Below are 18,778 nucleotides of genomic sequence, written 5' to 3' on the forward strand. Positions count from 1 at the left end.
TCTAGGTCACAGGCTAAGATAGTTGAACAGACATTTGTGGTACATTACATGTTCAGACCAATTAGGTGAAATACATAATAATTTGTATGTACAATACTATATATTGGGGGCGGCCCGGTAGTCCAGTGGTTAGCACGTCGGCTTCACAGTGCAGAGGTGCCGGGTTCGATTCCAGCTCCGGCCTCCCTTTGTGGAGTTTGCATGTTCTCCCCGGGCCTGCGTGGGTTTTCTCCGGGTGCTCCGGTTTCTTCCCACATTCCAAAAATATGCATGGCAGGCTGATTGAACACTCTAAATTGTCCCTAGGTGTGAGTGTGAATGGTTGTTCGTCTCTCTGTGCCCTGCGATTGGCTGGCAACCGATTCAGGGTGTCCCCCGGCTACTGCCCGGAGACAGCTGGGATAGGCTCCAGCACCCCCCGCGACCCTAGTGAGGATCAAGCGGTACGGAAGATGAATGAATGAATGAATACTATATATTATAATGATATAATATAATTTAAAATTGGCAATTGACATTTGCCCCACATAGTTGCCTTTCTTGCCCAATTATAAACAATTTAGAACATTTTGAAGTGCATGCAGGAAATTAATTCTATTGTAGAAAGATTAGAGTAAATGGCAATGTTTTCGCAAGAAAATATGGCGGCTAAAGTGAACACTACATGAGAACTGACGGTGTGACATGTAACATCACACACAAAAATCAAAAATGGTGGAAGGCTTTTAACAGCTGCCTGCCACTATCCTTGAGGTGCTACATCACATCAGCTGGCAAGAATGGGGTCAACACAGCCAAATTTTGAGAAAGGAAGTTCAAGGTACTTTCAAAGCATGTGACACAAACTGACATTTCCTGCTTGGCGTTGAATCTGGATTCTGGGCAATGAAACTGAAACCACCAGTCTGAAGCATTGCCTAAGACATGCTTGCTCATGGTCACAAACAACTTTGAAACGCTCTGGTGCGTTTTGCATACCAACATGTTGTCCACCTGCCTGCTGGTAAAACGTTTCTTTTGTGGCCACTCTACCCGAAGAAGGAGACAATACTTGGGGGGAAAAGTGGTGCCAGGACGTTGCAGTAAGCAGATAAGAGAAAGCCTTTCTGGTTTGACATAAATATCTTCTCTCATGCACCTTTTAAACTGGTACATGTAGTCCTCCCAATCCAGAATTTCGACATTTTCTTTTTCACAGGAATGTCTCTTTTTTTTGAACTAGGGAGAGGCTGCTCTCCTACGTTGTTCCATGCGCTTGTGTGGGGGTTACTTGGGCTCTCCGAGGTCGAGGTCGCATTCCTTCATGCAATGCATTGCATGCATAACATTGCTCAGTTTGTATCTGGGGATTTTCTTTGACAAAGTGGCAGCAAAGTAAAAGGGAACAATATTCTGCCGCCTGTGTTTTTTTTTTTACCCTTAGGCCCGCCCCTTTTTATGACCAGCCTGAGGGGACAAAACAGTCAGAGATAAATAGTGATACTCCACAGTCCATAGGCAAAATTGTGAACTGAAGAGGCCTTTTGGATTAAAAACTAAATCTCTTCAACAAAAATGAAGACTCCGCTTACCTATTTGTATTTGGGTTTTTTTTAAATAATAATAATTTAATTTTTATAGCCAGATTGAGCATTTAGTACGATTTCATCACCAGACCTTGTCTGAAGTGAATAAGTCTGGACGAAAATGCCAATGAAGGTCAGACGTCTCGGACCAGAGAACACAATGCCCTTTGGCGCTGCTTGTTAATGATCCACATCTAACCTTTCCTTCCTGTACCTGCCCCCAAAATTTTGATTCCTGAATTGAGAGCAAAATATTCAAGGAGGAAGAGGACAAGAAGACATTTTAAGGCAATTAAATGTTGTCCTCAAATCTCAATGTTTCCTCTCAAGTACATGCAGCCATCTTGCGGCCATATTGACGATGCTGATCCTGCTTTGAATGTCAATTGTGTGGCAGCTATTCACAAACAGTGACGCAAATACACAATATGATCACAAAGCTATTCAATGAACAAAGGTGTGGACAGTAGGATTACGCAAGTCGAGCAGTCGTGATTCAAAACTGATCAACATGAGCCGGGTATCAAAATATCAAAACAAAAAAAGTGCGTCAGCACAAATCATTGAAAGTGTGTGTGTGAGGGGCCGGGTGAGGGGGGAAAATGAATCACAGGGTGCCATGGAAAATTAATGTTTAAAAGTCAAAACAGGAGGCCTACATCATCAAGGCTGGATTTACACTCCGTGGTTTAGGTGATATCTCCTCCCCCCCTCCCCCCGTTTGAATATAAATCAGCGTTTAAAAAAAAAAGCAATAGAAGATTGGGCAAACAAGATTTTTACTTAACTTCTATGGACACCCCGCCGCTAATTCTGGTGTGCACAACCCGGAGGCAATAAATTACAGAAGTACCGTTATACATGAAGCCGATCTAAACTCCTCTGTAAGCAGTGGAAATATACATTGTTCTTCACAGAGGATGAAGAATATATGCCTCTGAAGATTTTAATATCGCGTTTTTTAAATATCCGCCAAACACACTGTGTTTATTTATCACTGTACTGTGTTTAATGCTTCATTCAGTACTGCTCATGATTCACTTGGCTGTTCATATTCACAGTGATATAAATTGTATGCACAATAACATGATATAGTATTCTGCTTGTGTACATTTTTCCATGCGACACACAATGCTGCGGACCATTCTTGCTGCAGGTGACGTAAATTAAGTGTCAATTTATTATGCTTGTATAGTTGCCACTGCACCGCTGGTCTGTTTTGGGTTCAAATGTAAAATGCTTTGAGAGATGATTTATTGATTCCATACATTGTATATTTCAACATACAATGCTACGGACTGTGATTACTGCTCAAGATCACATCTGTCTCATTGGCCAATGCTGTAAATATGCACGTAGATATTTATATCATACTTGCATGCTACAGTCGCAAGAGCATTATTATTATTATTATTGCATGCTACTACAATTTTATTTATTTATTTATTCATTTCTTTTTTTCTCTTTCTCCTTTCTTCTTTCTACATACATTCTTGCTGCTGGAGGCTGTAAATTTCCCCATTGTGGGACGAATAAAAGATATCTTATCTTATCTTACTAGTCACTGCACTGCTGTAAAAACTGGAATTGACCCATCGTGGAGCTGATGGAGCGGTTTATGAGAGCCTTTTTTATTTTGCCAATTGATCCATCCCTTTTCCTTCACCAACAAAAATTTTCACAGGGAAGGTTGGGTAGGATATTTTATTTTCCTCGTGGTTTTGTGATGATTGCAGTCAAAAATCAAATTGCTCCAAAATTAATGCGCATTGTGCACTACGAGGCCTTAGTTCCACTTTTAAGTAGTCTAAGTCAGCAAGAGTGTTGGTTTGGAGGCCGTTCCACATTCCTGAACACACAATGCACACACACACACACACACACACACACACGAGGCAGAGTAAGCGCATAAGGGAGTTAGCTCGGGACAACAGAAACAAACGGGTTTGACACACTGGCCCGATTCACACGTGTGGCCACGCTGAGGAAGAGGAGGAAGCCCCTGACCATTCTTCTGAGGAAGTGAGTTTCAAATGCTAAACATTTTGATCCACAGCAAACATTCTCATTCGCGTTGTTGTTGAATGGATGCCTGAGTGATTCAGAGTTGGGTTGCTCAACTGGTGGCTCCAGGCCAAGAAGTGGCTTCACGGATTGACCCTTTTTGAGTGAGTTTTGGAAGGGGTGATAGATAGCTGCGCATTCCTATGATTACTTTATGTGCAATGTTTATTTTGGTATCTTAACTGCTGGTAAAAATAAATACATCAATAAAATAATTTTTAATATCGTGTTTGTCGACAAATGTACGGACAAAATTAAAAAAATAATAATATGGAGATTAAGGGGGGAAAATAGCTAAAATTCTGCTTTGTAAGTTGAAAGTTTACAGACAGTTAATGTGAAAGCCAGGAAGCTTAAATTGAGAAAATAACTTATGGACAGCTGATATAAGCAAAGAATAAAAAATATTTTTAATATCATTTTATAACCAGAATAAAAAAAATAATACAACAGAATATAAAATAGAAGAATATTTTGATGTGTGCATTTTTCAATGGAATCCTTTTCAGTCTCAATGTAGATTTTGGTCCAAGTACAAAATGTGATGGCAGTATTCCGTTTCTAAACTATATACTTGTCCAGTTCCGTGCCAGTTTATGCTAAATATAGTCAGTGAAGTCAAGCGATTTTGTAACCGGGCAAGTTCACAACCTCCAGTTGTTCTTTGCGTGATATAGCTAGGCTTGGATTGAGCAACAAGTCAGCGGCCCAAAAAAAAAAAAAAAAGCGGAGCTAAACCTCGAGGCAAGACAAGTGCTGACTGGGCTTCTTTGACTTGCTATTACTCCAATGACACGGCTAGCGATAATCAGTCGCCATCGTGAAAACATCGCAACAACCCTGTGTTGCAAGTTTGCGTTTGCTAACCGATGGTGCTAAAAGATATTCGCAGCCAAAAAGCAACAGGGTGCTGTTTTTTTTACCAAATGCTGCTTTATAAAATGTGAGCTTGTGACTCACACTGCTGCTTGCGCAAGAAGACAACACACCACTTTTTTTTTTTTTTTGGGGAGAGATTGTAATTAGGGTGGTTTATATGACACACGATACAAGTATATATCTACATTTATGCGCCTTCAGTGACAAACCACATGGCAGGCAGCACTGAGCCCAACAGGAACAGAAGCAGCTTAATTAAGAGCATAGCTAAACTCCAGAAATAATCATCCCCAGACAGTGGACAAAATATACACTGTAAGCCCGTGAGTATTATTGTATGCTTTGTTTGGATGTGTTGCGGCTCTTGTGTGTTAAAGTAGCAGTTGCTTGAAAGTTTATAATTACCGTAAGATTGATGCAAAGTTCCGTTAGCACATCCATGTATTTTCATATTCCATGTTAGCATGAAATAGCTGATTTTTGTTAGACAAAAAAAAATAATAATAATAATAAGAGTTTTACAGTTGAGGAGCATCCTCTGAGGCCTTGGTCAGGTAATATGTATTATTAAGCCTTTCATGTAACCTGATAACATGATAAACTGTCCACTGTAGTAACCACTGTCCCTGAAAGGTTCATTCAGAATTGGCATATTTTTGAGTTTAAACCCTGTGGGTCATTAAAAAAAAAATGCAGCCTAAAAAAAAAAAAAATGCAGCCTATGTTTGAGCCAGTCCGACTATCGCTATCGTTTTGGTATCCACAGAGTGCCTTTTGTGTTCTGTCACACATCGCTTGCTCATCTGGCTGCTCACTTTTTGTTTAAAAGGGGAAGTCAAGTCATTTTTTCTCTTAATATTAAAATGTGGCATGCAGTCTAAATGGGGTATTCTGATTCATAAGTGCATTTGTAGCTCCGGTAATGACCAATCACGGCGCAACTTGTGAAGGTCACATGACCAAACAAAAAACTTTAATTCAATTGATTTCTCAAAAGTTCAAAAATGTAACATCATAAAATGAATAGATGAACCGCACAGCTCAATGAGTTAGCGTAATGCCGAACGCCTGGGTCCAACATTTCCAACATGAGAATACATCTGTGTTTTTGTAACATATATCGTCCCTTACTAAGTAGAAATGTTGAGCACAAGCGTTTCTATAGTTCCAAACATCGCTATTGTTGAGCAGCTACATATTAGCACCTGTTAACTTTCATCAATGCCACAAGGACCCTCCACCTGAGAAGGAACAGGGCGTTTTGGCGACCCCTGGTGGCATTACAGAGAGCACATGCAGTTAAAATAGGCGTGTTCCTCAGTTAATTATTTTTTTTTAATGTTGTACGAAAAAAACTGTGGCTCATCAAGGTTATGTGCGGATTGGCATGGGTTCATTGGAAATAATCTCAGAAGCTTTTTTTTTTAGCTATCTTGATCTGGCACCTATCCACAGTGTACACACCAATTGAGGAGAAAAGAAAAACAACAATAGTTCACATGGCCTAGTTTCTTTGAGTCTCATTGAATGAGGTGTCGCAACATCAATGTGCCACTCAGATAAAGCCTGACCATTCCTTCTTCTGTTAAATGACGTTAGAAGGCGTTAAACTTCCTCCACGTGACTCAGTCTTGCCGCGGCTGCTGTGCAGGTTAATAACAAACCAGACCAAGGCCACAATATTGATTCATCTCCAGACAGGAAACACTTTCCCCCTTTAAAAGTATGGTATTAATATTTCACAAAACGTCACTCCATTCCCGAATACTTTACATTTTCCCCTGTTAATCTTTTATTTGATTTTTTTTTACACCAACAACCAAAGCATTTCAAGCAAAGTTGCGACCAAGATTTGAGATTTGAATCATCGGATGAGCCTTTTACACGGCAACAGCTATGTCAATTATAATTCCAACTTGAAAGTATATAAACCAAGCACGGACTCAACTCTTTCATGACATAATGAACCTTTCACAATATAGATTAAGCAAGAACAGGCTAACCAAGGAGAGTACCGAGAGAAGTCTCATGGCAAGTCTCACATAGTCTCATGTCGTTTTAATTTTCCTGACACTTTTTGAAGTACTTTTAAGATGACATTGCGCCAGGTCGTTTAAAATATTAAGTCACTTGACCCTTACAAAAAGCATAATAAACTGACTTCAAATAGTTTTTAAGAACACTAATAAGATAAATAAAGTGGAACCTAGCAGGCGGAATACAATTTGTGAAGTTGCTTGATCTCAGCTTTGTTGTAATTTCCAAAAAATAATATCCCATTGAGATGAATCCTTTTTTGTAACGATGGCGTACAGTCCTCTGGCATCATAAAATCCACGGACATTGTTTGAAAGAACAGATTTGCAATTTTGATGCCAGTAATTAAAAAGTTAAAAACATCTGAGCAGCAGGCTAAGTGGGTAAATATTGTGCAAATTGGGCGCAGTGTGAAGTTGTCCAAAAATGTTCGACATCAAAACAGAAAGTTGTTCAAAAGACACTGAATAAACAAGAGCTCCAATATAGCCGGCGGGCTATTTACGCATGAGGCAAGTTGCCACGGCAACTCACAGTGGATCAAATCTCAACCGAGAAAATACATCATAAAACATTCATTAGTCCAACAGAGACTCGTCTAAATTTCTCTTTCCAAAACAATTTTTTGGGGGATCTGCATCACACTCTGGATGATGCTTTCAAGACATTTGGGGCCTGATTTACTTTGATACCAAATATGGAGCAGGCATTAAATTGCAAACAGATAAAGCATACAGGGCGGCCCGGTAGTCCAGTGGTTAGCACGTCGGCTTCACAGTGCAGAGGTACCGGGTTCGATTCCAGCTCCGGCCTCCCTGTGTGGAGTTTGCATGTTCTCCCCGGGCCTGCGTGGGTTTTCTCCGGGTGCTCCGGTTTCCTCCCACATTCCAAAAATATGCATGGCAGGCTGATTGAACACTCTAAATTGTCCCTAGGTGTGAGTGTGAGCGTGGATGGTTGTTTGTCTATGTGTGCCCTGCGATTGGCTGGCAACCGATTCAGGGTGTCCCCCGCCTACTGCCCGGAGACGGCTGGGATGGGCTCCAGCACCCCCCGCGACCCTAGTGAGGATCAAGCGGTACGGAAGATGAATGAATGAATAAAGCATACAGATAGTGAGTGTTTTGCACGTGACCTCCTACGCAACTGGCAGCAGTCATAAGCGCGGTGGACACCGCGTTATTTAGATAAGGCTCTTAGGCTCCACTTATTTGTGAGACAACCACAAACGCAAAATGAAGTTCAAAGGAAATATGCACGTCGATGCGCATGCGCGCGCGGTCGCAGACGCACGCACGCAATTTGTGGGAAAGCCGTAAAACGTCCTGCACGTGAGTTCCGCCGACGCAGAGACCAACGATATAAAGACAGTATGAGGAAACGTTTTGAAAGAGTGTGTTTACACTCTTGAAGCGGGGAACCTGAAGGTATGTGTGCGCGTGTTGATCAATGGAATTGATTTGATTTTGCTTTTTTTTTTTCCCCACGAGAAAAGTTTTAAGAAAAATATGGAACGGCGTACTTTTCTCCTTGTCCAACTGCTACGTTTGTCACTTATGTGTCAGCATGTTATTAAACTGATTTGACGTGATCTTAAATACTATTAATGATGCAAACGATGATTACAGGAATATGAATATAGATTTTTTTTTTAATGGGGCCAAACAAAAATATATGAAAAGGGTAAAAAAAATAAATAGGAGAGGCCTCATTACTAAATATTGTGCATTTTTGTGGGGGATTTTAATAGTTGGCGGGTTAAGATAACTAACTGCAAAATAGGGTTCAAAGAGTCAAAAGAGAAATGAAATGAAGCAAAAACAAAGGGGGACAAATAAAGAGAGCTGTGAAGTGAAACAAAAACAAAGTGGAAAAAGCAATGAGATGATGCAAATCCCTAAAGGACACTAAGGCGCGGTGAGTCATCATCGGAGTGGGCTGAGCAAACATTTAAGAAATTAAAAAAAAAAATCTTCTTCTCATAAACAACATATCCAAGCAACGCACAAGCTAGGACATGATAAAGAGAGACAAAGATAAGTAGTTGCTCATTAAATGGATAAATGAAAATGCTCAATGTGGCAATAATGTTGAGAGAAGGACCACTTTAGTGCCAAGTTTAAACAGCACTGCACTAAAATTCTTCACGCGGCTCATAAACACCGTTGTCAGGGCATGATTTCCTGTCGAGTACACTTGTATTTTTTTTTGTTATCAATGCTTTAAAAATAGCATTATGTTTTCAAAATCTTTTTTTTTATGGCCGCTGGAGTGCGAGAGAAATATTTCCACTTCTTATCAACGCAACGGGTGATAAAGTAAATCATTCCCGTTGAACGGTTCCATTGTATCATCAATCAATTGCTGTGAGAGTCAACTCGGTGGTGCTGTATGAAAAGTTTTTTGAGGATTTATTCCATATCCTTGATAGCCCGTTTAAGGGTCCATGTACTAGAGCGCTCTTTGTCGGACAGCTTATCAGGTTATCGTGATTTGCTCGGCGGTCAGCAAAATGACTAAACTGCGATCAAAGATATTGATATCAGACATTGAACTGTTCAGACGGCTTTCCATAAAGCTAATATCCAACTTAAGGACATGGTAATTGGCAAAAACTGGCACTAGTGGGGGAAAAACAAAACCATAACTTGTAGGACTCGGTCTTGAGCACTTATAGTATTTGTCTTAAGTAAATGGACCTAAAGCTGGATATTCATTATATCAAATAAATGCTCAGACTGATTTTATAATGTGGCAGTTTGACTATTTTATCTTTATCTTAAGGTTGGCCAAAAGCAGCACAGGTTAAAAAAAAAATACACGTCACAGTCGTTCTGCTAGTGCTTTAAATTGTCTAATTAGTGAGAACAAAGTGTGTGCTACTACTTTGTACGATGACCTTAAGCCGTATATCAAGGACATTGACTGTCTTTTTATTTTCCACAGTTGCCGAGTAGTTAAAGCAACCACAAAGGGCTTCATCCAACACAATCGCCTTTTAAAGCGTTCAAGTTATGACTCAAGCATCATCATCAAATGTTACACAATGGGCCCAACCTGTCCTAGGCTTCATTTCAAGATCTGATAAATGTCTTGCTCATGAGCATACCAGTAACAGGCGCAGGGACAGCTTCCAGCACCTGAAGCTAAGAGCTGAATTATTGTTTTTCAGATGAATGAATGGTCTTTTTGGGACTGGAAAACGTTTCAATTGTTGTAAGTATGAATGTCTTGCTTCTTTGTTTTGACAGGTGAGTCACAATGTTGTGGAGCTTCGTCGTCCTCAGTGCCGTCTTCAATGGCGGGCACACGTCGCCAACCCAGAGACCATGGACCAGAAGCGGAGCCATTGAAGGGATACCCTGTCGCTTCTCCAACGCGGGCCGCACGGCAGATTGCCTGGGCGGGCAACTGGAGAGTGTCCCGTGGAGTTACTTCCCGTCCACACTGGAGGACATTGACCTGTCCTACAATAAACTCCAAGAAATCCGTTCGGAGGACTTCCGACGTCTCCCTCGCCTCCGTGTGCTGAATCTTCAGTACAACAACATCTCGCGCATCGACGACGACGCCTTTGGAAACAACAACCTGCTCGAGCGTCTTAACATCTTCAACAACTCCCTGAAAGAGATTCCCGCCTCGATTCTGACGTCTCTGCTGAACTTAAAGTATCTCTACATGTCCAACAATCTTTACAAGCGTGCTACATTATCCGAGGGATTTTCTAGGCTGGCTAAATTGCAGGTTCTGTCCTTGGGTGGCCCTCTGGTGGAGGGTCTAAAGAGGGAAGACTTTCGCCCACTGATGAAGATCAAGTTAAAAGGTTTCGCTATCAAATGCTCCAGCAATTTAAGTTACTATGAGCCTGGAAGTCTACGTATCGTCCAAACCGAACAGATGGGCTTCGACATGGCCATCGACCAGCGGCCTGGCACTCTGCTTCACATGCTGCAAGACCTCGCCAACAAGAGCTTCAGTGCCATCCAGTTCCGCAACCTCTTTGAGTTCACATACTACACGGGAGACGAGGACATCTTCCAGGGTTTAGGGGACATCACAGCCTTCCAGTTAGTCTTCCACAGAGGAAAGTTCAATGAGAACCTCTTGAGAATGGCCCTGACCAACCTACAAGTCGCCCCTATAAAGAGGCTCCGGTTCCAGTACATTGACTTTGCACGCTCGCAAAAATTCTCCGACAGCGGCGCCAAATCCAGCATTACCGACCTGAAGCTGGAAAAGCTAGATCTCTGGTAAGCCGTGCTATTTAGGTTCAGGATAAAGTGCACTTACAAATACCCCAACTTAGTTCAAGCTACGAGGCGCCACTCGTTCGCTGGTGGCTTTGTGACGAGTAAATCTTGACATGTTTAGCACATTTGGTTAAAAACTTGGCTGCTGATGTCTTTCAGGTACATCAGCAATCCCGACATATTGCGGTTTGACTGGCGCTTCACATGGTTCAACAAGGTCAAGCAGCTGTCCATTGGTTACGTATACTTCAACTCTGTCCCTTGCGACGCCTGGGTGGAGATGAGTGGTGTGGAAGTCCTGGATGTTTCCAATAACCGCCTACGGGATGACTACATATTCAACAAGTTGTGCAACTACCGGGGCTCCATGACCAGTCTTCACACCTTCAACATGAGCACCAACGAGCTGACCAGCTTGAGAGACTTGTCGGCACTGACCAGGCAGTTTCACCGGCTTCAAGTCTTGGACTTCAGTCACAACCAGCTGGGATCCGCCGAAAGCAGCCGGGGCTGCATCTGGCAAAGGAACATCACCACAGTCATCGCTCACCACAACCAGTTTACCACAGAAGCCCTTGCTTGTCTGCCCACCACCGTGCACTTTTTGGACCTGTCCTCGTGTAACCTAGACCAGCTAAATGTCACATACTTCGAGAAAGCCATAAACCTGAAGGAGTTGCTTCTAAGCGACAATAAAATCAAGTTCATCCCATCCAGGTGGGAGAGTCCGTCGCTGTTCAGGCTGGCTTTGGATGGGAATTCCTTTGGTCTCATCAGCAAGGAATCTTTTCAGCACATGCCTGGACTCTCTCACCTGAGGGCTGGGAACAACCCCTACCACTGTACCTGTGAGCTTCACGCCTTTATTGAGGACACCAAGACCAAAGGGCGGGTCAACCTAACGGACTGGCCCGAGAACTACAAGTGCTACCACCCAGAGCAATTCCTCAACACCGTCATATCCAGATACCTCCCAAGCGAGGTGGCATGCGACGTCAGACTGGTCATCATCATCAGCGTCGCCACCACCACGGCGGTCATCCTCATCCTGATGCTCATTTGCTACATTTTCGACCTGCCGTGGTACACCAAGGCCACTTATCAGATCATCAGGGCCAAATACAGAGCGCACAAGGAGCGAGCTGCCGGAGAAGCCGGCCCTTTCGCCTATCACGCCTTCATATCCTACAGCCACTGTGACGCCGACTGGGTGAGGGAGCAGCTGCTGCCATGTCTGGAGAACAACCGGAACCCTTACCGACTGTGCATTCACGAGAGGGACTTCATGCCAGGACGTTGGATCATCGACAACATCATCGAGAATATTGAAAGCAGCCACAAGGTAACGCAGTGCTGTTGTACAAAGCCACCACTGGCTGTGGCGACCCTCACTATGTGATAATAGAAGAACTATTTTGAGGGGAAGTGGCCTTCTCTGTCTTCAAAGAAGTACCAGACGTTTGAGATGATAAAACACTGGGTATAGTGCGCTAAAAATACAATCGTGGCTTTTGGTGTTAAGAATATTAAGTAGCAGATTAGGTTCATTACCCAATACAAACTCCTGAGATGAAAAAAAAGGTTGTGAGTCTCAGACGTCAAGTGGCCTTTTGTCAAGTTGGCACCAAGCCTTGCAGTCCAGTTCAGCCTGATAACGTATGGTTTTAAAGTGATAAATAATGATTTGGCTTGCGCCCAAAGGTGCCAAAAATAGAAGGAAAAAAAAAAAAAGCAAAACGGAACCAAAGTGCAGTTCAATTTGGTGTTAATACATGGTTTTCACATGCTATGGGGAGTTCACAGGAAAGGAATAAGAATGAGAAATTAGGGAAGCAACGTCGCCTCCCAGGGGATAGTTTCATTACGTCCCTTTTGTCAGGAGCGTGACTCAAGCGGACATCCATCCATCCACATTATATCATGTGATAGAAAGATTTTCCTCATTAAAAAACACATTGGAAATGTTGTTTTTTTGGGGAGAGGGAGAACAGATGAACGGCGCTTTGATTGCTTTCAATAGGGAAAGATGATTTGAGAGTGTTTTGACGCTGCAAGCGTGGACATGAATTTAGATGGTATCGCACGGCACCACTGTAATTTTAGAGGCAATACACCACGAGGCTTTCAAGGAGTTTAAAGTATTTTGTTGTCTTGTTTCTCTTCACAGGTCATATTTGTGCTGTCACGGCATTTTGTCAACAGCGAGTGGTGCAACTACGAGCTGTACTTTGCTCAGCAGCGAGCCATGGGCAAAACGTTCAGCGACGTCATCCTGGTGGTGAAGGAACCCATCGATCCGGGTTCCTTGCCCAGTAAGTACTGCAAGCTGAAGAAGATGCTAAGCACCAAGACGTACCTGGAGTGGCCTCAGCAGGCCAACCAGCAGGCTTTCTTCTGGGCCCAGTTGAGGAGCGTCTTGGGCAAACCAACCAGGCATAGCACCCGGAGTAAGAATTCCTCCATTGGGGGCCACTCGCTGAAGGAGCCTACGGGGCCGGAAATGGCCGATCCTGATGGAGGAGCGGAATACGTTAAAGATGAAATGTTCAATGGAAGACAAATCCCTGTGGTGGCGTGAGGCCCTTGGTAAACCTAAACGCCTGGACACAAAAGGGCCCATGTGAACACGATACTCGGATGCTGAAAAGATTCGACCCCCACTGTGCACCTGGTTGAAGTCGCCAGTATGGAAAGCTGTTTCAGCATTCATTCGATATCCTTAATTTCCATCTGAAGTGCTGCATTTTAGCTACTATCTGAGTACTTCAGTAGGAGAACTGGTCACACGTAGTTGTCAAATAGTGCATATTTTTGCATCACTCGTTATCTGTAGTTGTTCTACTTGTAGGCCAAAGTTGTACGGCGAATGAGGACAAAGAGTACAAGTACTGTACATGGACCTTAAACTGGATGTTAAGCAACCTGTATATTTGAAATCATGAAAGTATAAATTATGATTCAGATGAAAACCATTAATCGCCCTGTACTAGTCAAAGTACTGTTTACAAAAACATAAACGTCTTGAACCTGTCAGTCGTTTAAGGATCGCGAACAGAACAGAAGCACACTGTAGGCTTACCTTAACGAATATTTGTAAAATGCTGGACATTTATTTTTTTTACGGTCTTCTTGATTAAAATGTGTATCGAACAAACAATGTGGTGAGTTGTACGTCTAAGGCACAAACTCAAAAAAACAAAATGCACCTCCAAAGACTTTGTACTACCTTGAAAAGCAATGCAGTTTGAAAAATGACATAGATTTTCTACCACATTGTCCAAAACACTGATGGCTACATGTTTGCATGCATCATTTTACAGTCTGAGCCAATTCGTCCTGATTCATCATTTTAATGGGATGCAAAAAACTTTAAATTTATCTCGGTAGAGACTATACAGTGTTCATATCATGTACACAAAGCTTGCCAAAATTTACAGATGATAAATGTCCCTCAAAAACATCAAAGGTGATAAAATATTCTTTCAAATCCCTATGTTCATCTGAATCATACAGCTTTTTTGTGATTCTGCCAAATTTCATGTAAACTGATCAATTTGCCCACTCGTTTTTGGCATAGTAGCTTGTGCTCCGGTATCACGGCTCAGATTTTGAGCTCTTAATTGGTTTTGCTATGTTTGAATGACAAATGTTTAAATTTAACTCTGGAGTTTCTTTATGTATTGGCATTAAGAAGTTGGCAAGAAGTTGCCGCATTTTGACCCATTTTAAAATTCAACACTTTCTTCATGTTCAGAAATTTAAACTTGCAGAACATATCGCCGGAATATGTGTTATTGCTGATCCCAAGTAAGCTTAATTAGCAGCGAGGTGGAGCTAATAGTTAATCATTTTTAAAGAAACCAGCAGTCTATAAATACTTGCACTTTCTATGTCTGATCGAAAGTTTCTTACTTTCCACGTAAGTCCTTATCTCTCCACGCTAGCTTCGTCGAGTATTACCCAATACTGAAATCGAGTGTACCTAAGGAAGCACAGCAGCAGCGTCTCCAGTGCCATCAGAATAAATGTAACTGCCGGCGTGTTTTTAAATGGAAAAAGACGTTCTAAGGTCTTGAACTGAAAGTCGTGACGTGTTGTACCACAAACGGCCAAAGGGGTCGCCGCTGTCACTCCGAAGATTAATCAGGTTCCGGTGATAAGAGTTCACAAGTGATGAGATGCCAGCTGGACGCCCTTCAGCTTGTTAACTTCGCGGTCAGGTGAGTTTGTATCTCTTTTTTCTGCAGGTGAAATAATAGAATAACCTTTTATTGGGGGGAATTTCAAAACACTTAGTGTGTTGTGAATTTGTTTCATTTGGGTTTGTGTTATTTATTGGAGGCCACAGGATTGGCTTCTTTCTTAATTCTCCCAACTTCTTTAATACAAATTAACACATTGGAATACATTTCAACGCTGTCTAAACTTTAATAGAAACGTAAGTCTGTTTCACACAGACATTTCTGAAAATAGCCACATCTAGACTCAAAGAAGATGTGTGCATTTATTTTACCTGCGTTGACACATCCTGGGATAATTGCATCAAGTCCACACAAGTCTGGTGTGATGATAGAATTGCTTTCAACGTAACAGAGTGGGAAAAGTGAGTGTCGGGTGTTAAATTTTGAATCCTTTTTTTTCCATGTCCTGCAATACCTTGATGACAAAATACAGTTTTGTTTTTTTGGTGAGATTTTTTTTTGAATGTCAAAGGTTGCACCATTACAAAAAAAATGTTGGGTGAACTCAAAATTGCCGGTCAACAAACTTGGCAAACATTTTAAGTTGGCCGATTCAACTAAATGTTACGTTTTCAGTTGAAAAAAAAACCTAAATACTCAAGCTACAGATTCCCTGAAAAAAAAAATCTCAAGTAGATTAAAGGTAATTGTTCTTTACTTCCCGCCACTGCTCTGCACCTTCATGAAATTTGGTAGGACCTGAAAGTGAATTGAAATCTTCCGGGGGTGTCCAGGCTGCTCAGCATGGGGTTCACTTTGCTGGTTTTTCCATTCCATTATTCTGAGGTGATGTGACTCCTCGCCATCGCCCCCTACGTTGTTGCGTCTCAGGTGTCACTTGGTGCCAACCAGTGGAGAAAATGTCTCGTAGGAAACCACATTGCTGTGAGAAGAATTGATAACGCAATGTTTTTTTTCCCCTTTAGACATTTTGAATCCTGAGATTTTTGATAATACCATTATGTCTTGCAGTTGTGACAAATGGTTTTATTTTCATCAGGTATTGTTAAAAAACAGTTTTCTGAACGATAGAATAGGAATCAGGCTGGCCCTGAATTGCGCAAATCGGTACATTTAGTTTTTTTCTTTAACACAAATTTGCATCGGTCTTAAAAAAAAAAAGAAATAAGTAAATAATTTGTATCAGACAGGCCGTAGTTACAAACTGAAATATATGGCAGGACAGCTGAAGGACACCATTGCTTATTTCTCTTTGCCCGATGTGCCCCGTTGTCCGAAGGCCTCGTGAGTTGCTTCGGTTGGGGCTGGGCTCCAGGAACTCGCCAGCGGCCCAATGCTTACATTTCCGTCACCAATCAGAGAATACTTTCGTTTTCCATTTTTTTGTAGAGCATAATTTACAGTCAACCTGCAAAATGGATGATGAGTTCTTCTCATATGTCGATGGAATCAACCACCCTGCAAGTTGTGGCAGCCGGCTGTCTGCGCAGAGTTTCTTGAGTGACTGTCTTCACTGCTCAGCTCTGGTCATGGGGGTAGTGGGCAGTGACGTCATCCCTGTTGACCTAAAAGTACCCCTGCACGCCTTACATGGTTCTTACTCCACCTGCCTGGAAGGTGTCAGGCTGGCAAATTGGTATCTGTGGCATAGTATCGGAACATTTACACTGGTATATTGGTATGCATGCATCACGAGTGAGAACAGAACCATCTGATTGGTTGCTAAAGGCATTTTGGCACTGTCCATCAAAACCCTGTTTTTCCTGTGCTGGTTTGCAGTGTGAAAGATAAGCAACACATTCAAGGCAGTATGGCGCCTGTATTGAAAGGAATCGTGGAAAGACGGGAAATGGCTGTGACGTTTAACACCTGGCTTAAGCTTGGAAAAACAATTTCACCGTTGGACAATTGGACACTGACGTCATGTAATTGTCTGATTCCAGGATGCTGTGTTGCTGTACGAAAGCATGCAGTCGCGGTAATATTCCACTTCGTTGGATTCTGTGTGAAAGGTACCGACACGGGGTGGGGGAGTGAATGGCGACTCGGCAATTTCTCAGCTTCAGAGGTAGTTTCAGAGGCTGAGTGCTGCCTGTGTGAAAGGGAGTACAGTGAACCCGCATTTGTCTCCAAGGAATGCTTTCCACATTCATCTGTGGAAAATCTGCAATAGCGAGAGACCGTTGAAATATATTTGTTAATATAACTGTAATTTTATCACTCCCCCAATCTTGAGCATATTAACTTATTCAAAAGATACCTTTTAAAGTGTTATTTGGGGACTGTTCTCACATTGTCGCTGCCCCCCCCCCCCAAAAAAAAATGGGAGACTAACTGAAGTATGAGGGAAGGAAAAGCCACACTCAAAATCATTTGCATAGGTCTCAGAAAAAAGATACGGTGTGTGCTTGCTTTAAGTCATAGGTGTCAAACTCGAGGCCCGGGGCCCCAATCTGGCATCACACATCCCTTTAGATGACCCCCGAAAGTAAATGATCAACTTCATGCTTCTTGTGAAAATACCCAAAATGTAATCCTCCACTTTTTTTTCAAAACACAAATACTGTACCCCTTTTCAAAATAAATGGATATATATATATATATATATATACAGTATATATATATATATATATAGCTAGGCTCATGCTAATTTACTAGTATAAATGTTGCGGGAATAACTGGAGTTAGATGGGGACAGGATCTTCTCCCCAGGCCCTTTTTTTTTTGGTGGTGGGGGTGCGGGGGGGTATCAGAGGCAGATGGAACTTGTGTGAAAGGCAATAGCAGAAAGCTTGGACAAGGGTGTGGAATTTAACACTTGACACTCACTTGGAAAAGATTTTATGCTCTGCACCAGACACTGGCGCTGATGTCATCTGCCATGTTATTGTGTGGAAAAAGACACAACGGATTTACAATGGCTGCTTCATTCTCATCTATTAAAGATCCACGTGTCCCGTTTGGGATGCAAGTTTGAAATTCAAAATGGCATCTGCGGCTTGGCGGTGACGGTTTGCTGTTCATCCTCTGCTGGTTTGTGCTCAATTGCGCGTTTGTGTGTTGCAGGTACCGAGCGTGTTGACAAAATGAGCCGTCAGCTAGAAAAGTCCATCGAAGGCCTCATCACCATCTTCCACTCGTACTCGTCCAAAGAAGGCGACAAGCACAAGCTGAGCAAAGCTGAGCTCAAAACGCTCCTGCAGGAGGAGCTCACAGACTTCATGGCTGTAAGACAATTTGCGGGTTTACTTTCCCTTTAAATATAAATCTTGTACTTGTAGGCCAGAGTGTCACCTCTGTTTTTCAGGGCTGCAGCGACGCCTCCGCCGTTGACAAGATCATGACGGACCTGGACGAGAACGGCGACCAGCAACTCGACTTTCAGGAGTTTGTAGTTCTGGTGGCGGCACTCACCGTGGCCTGTAATGAATTCTTTGAAGGCTCCTGCAAGAACTAAACGAAAAGAAGAAAATGTGAAGTTGTTTGTTTTCTGCATCATAATAAAGTTGTTAAAACTGTCTAAAGTCTGTTTTCTATGTTCTAGGGCTTTTCGAGAGCTAGATGGCATGAAAATAACACGATTAGAAAAGCAGGAGAATAAGATTTAGTCTTTTTGATTTAAAGATTCTTGGTCAGTGCAACAACTGACCAGTAGATGGCGACAGAGACTAAAATGACTCGGAAGATTTTTGTACACACGCACATACAGTCCACAAAAAAGGTCCTTCCCATGTATTTCCCAACCAAGTCTAGCAGGCAGATGTTCCCTGTCATGTGTTCC

At 42.3% G+C, this 18,778-nt stretch overlaps 1 protein-coding gene across 1 annotated transcript; it reads left to right on the forward strand.

The window, feature by feature from the left end:
- The first annotated feature begins 3,439 nt into the window (after positions 1 to 3,439).
- tlr18 (toll-like receptor 18) lies at positions 3,440 to 18,521 on the forward strand. Its single transcript, XM_052066275.1, has 8 exons — positions 3,440 to 3,587; positions 9,797 to 10,795; positions 10,955 to 12,137; positions 12,963 to 13,370; positions 14,939 to 15,015; positions 16,941 to 16,975; positions 18,064 to 18,224; positions 18,305 to 18,521. Exons 2-8 carry the CDS (start codon positions 9,807 to 9,809, stop codon positions 18,452 to 18,454), a joined length of 3,003 nt encoding a protein of 1,000 aa, XP_051922235.1. The 5' UTR covers positions 3,440 to 3,587; positions 9,797 to 9,806; the 3' UTR covers positions 18,455 to 18,521.
- The last annotated feature ends 257 nt before the right edge of the window (positions 18,522 to 18,778 follow it).

This window comes from Hippocampus zosterae, chromosome 5, assembly GCF_025434085.1.
Source record: "Hippocampus zosterae strain Florida chromosome 5, ASM2543408v3, whole genome shotgun sequence".
Taxonomy (NCBI): domain Eukaryota; kingdom Metazoa; phylum Chordata; class Actinopteri; order Syngnathiformes; family Syngnathidae; genus Hippocampus; species Hippocampus zosterae.

Excerpts from the sequence above, each read along its gene's own strand:
- tlr18 (XM_052066275.1), top strand. The coding sequence starts at position 9,807 with ATGTTGTGGAGCTTCGTCGTCCTCAGTGCCGTCTTCAATGGCGGGCAC. Across the intron at positions 15,016-16,940 it reads CTTGTTAACTTCGCGGTCAG|GATGCTGTGTTGCTGTACGA; the intron begins GTGAGTTTGTAT and ends GTCTGATTCCAG. Across the intron at positions 16,976-18,063 it reads TACGAAAGCATGCAGTCGCG|GTACCGAGCGTGTTGACAAA; the intron begins GTAATATTCCAC and ends TGTGTGTTGCAG.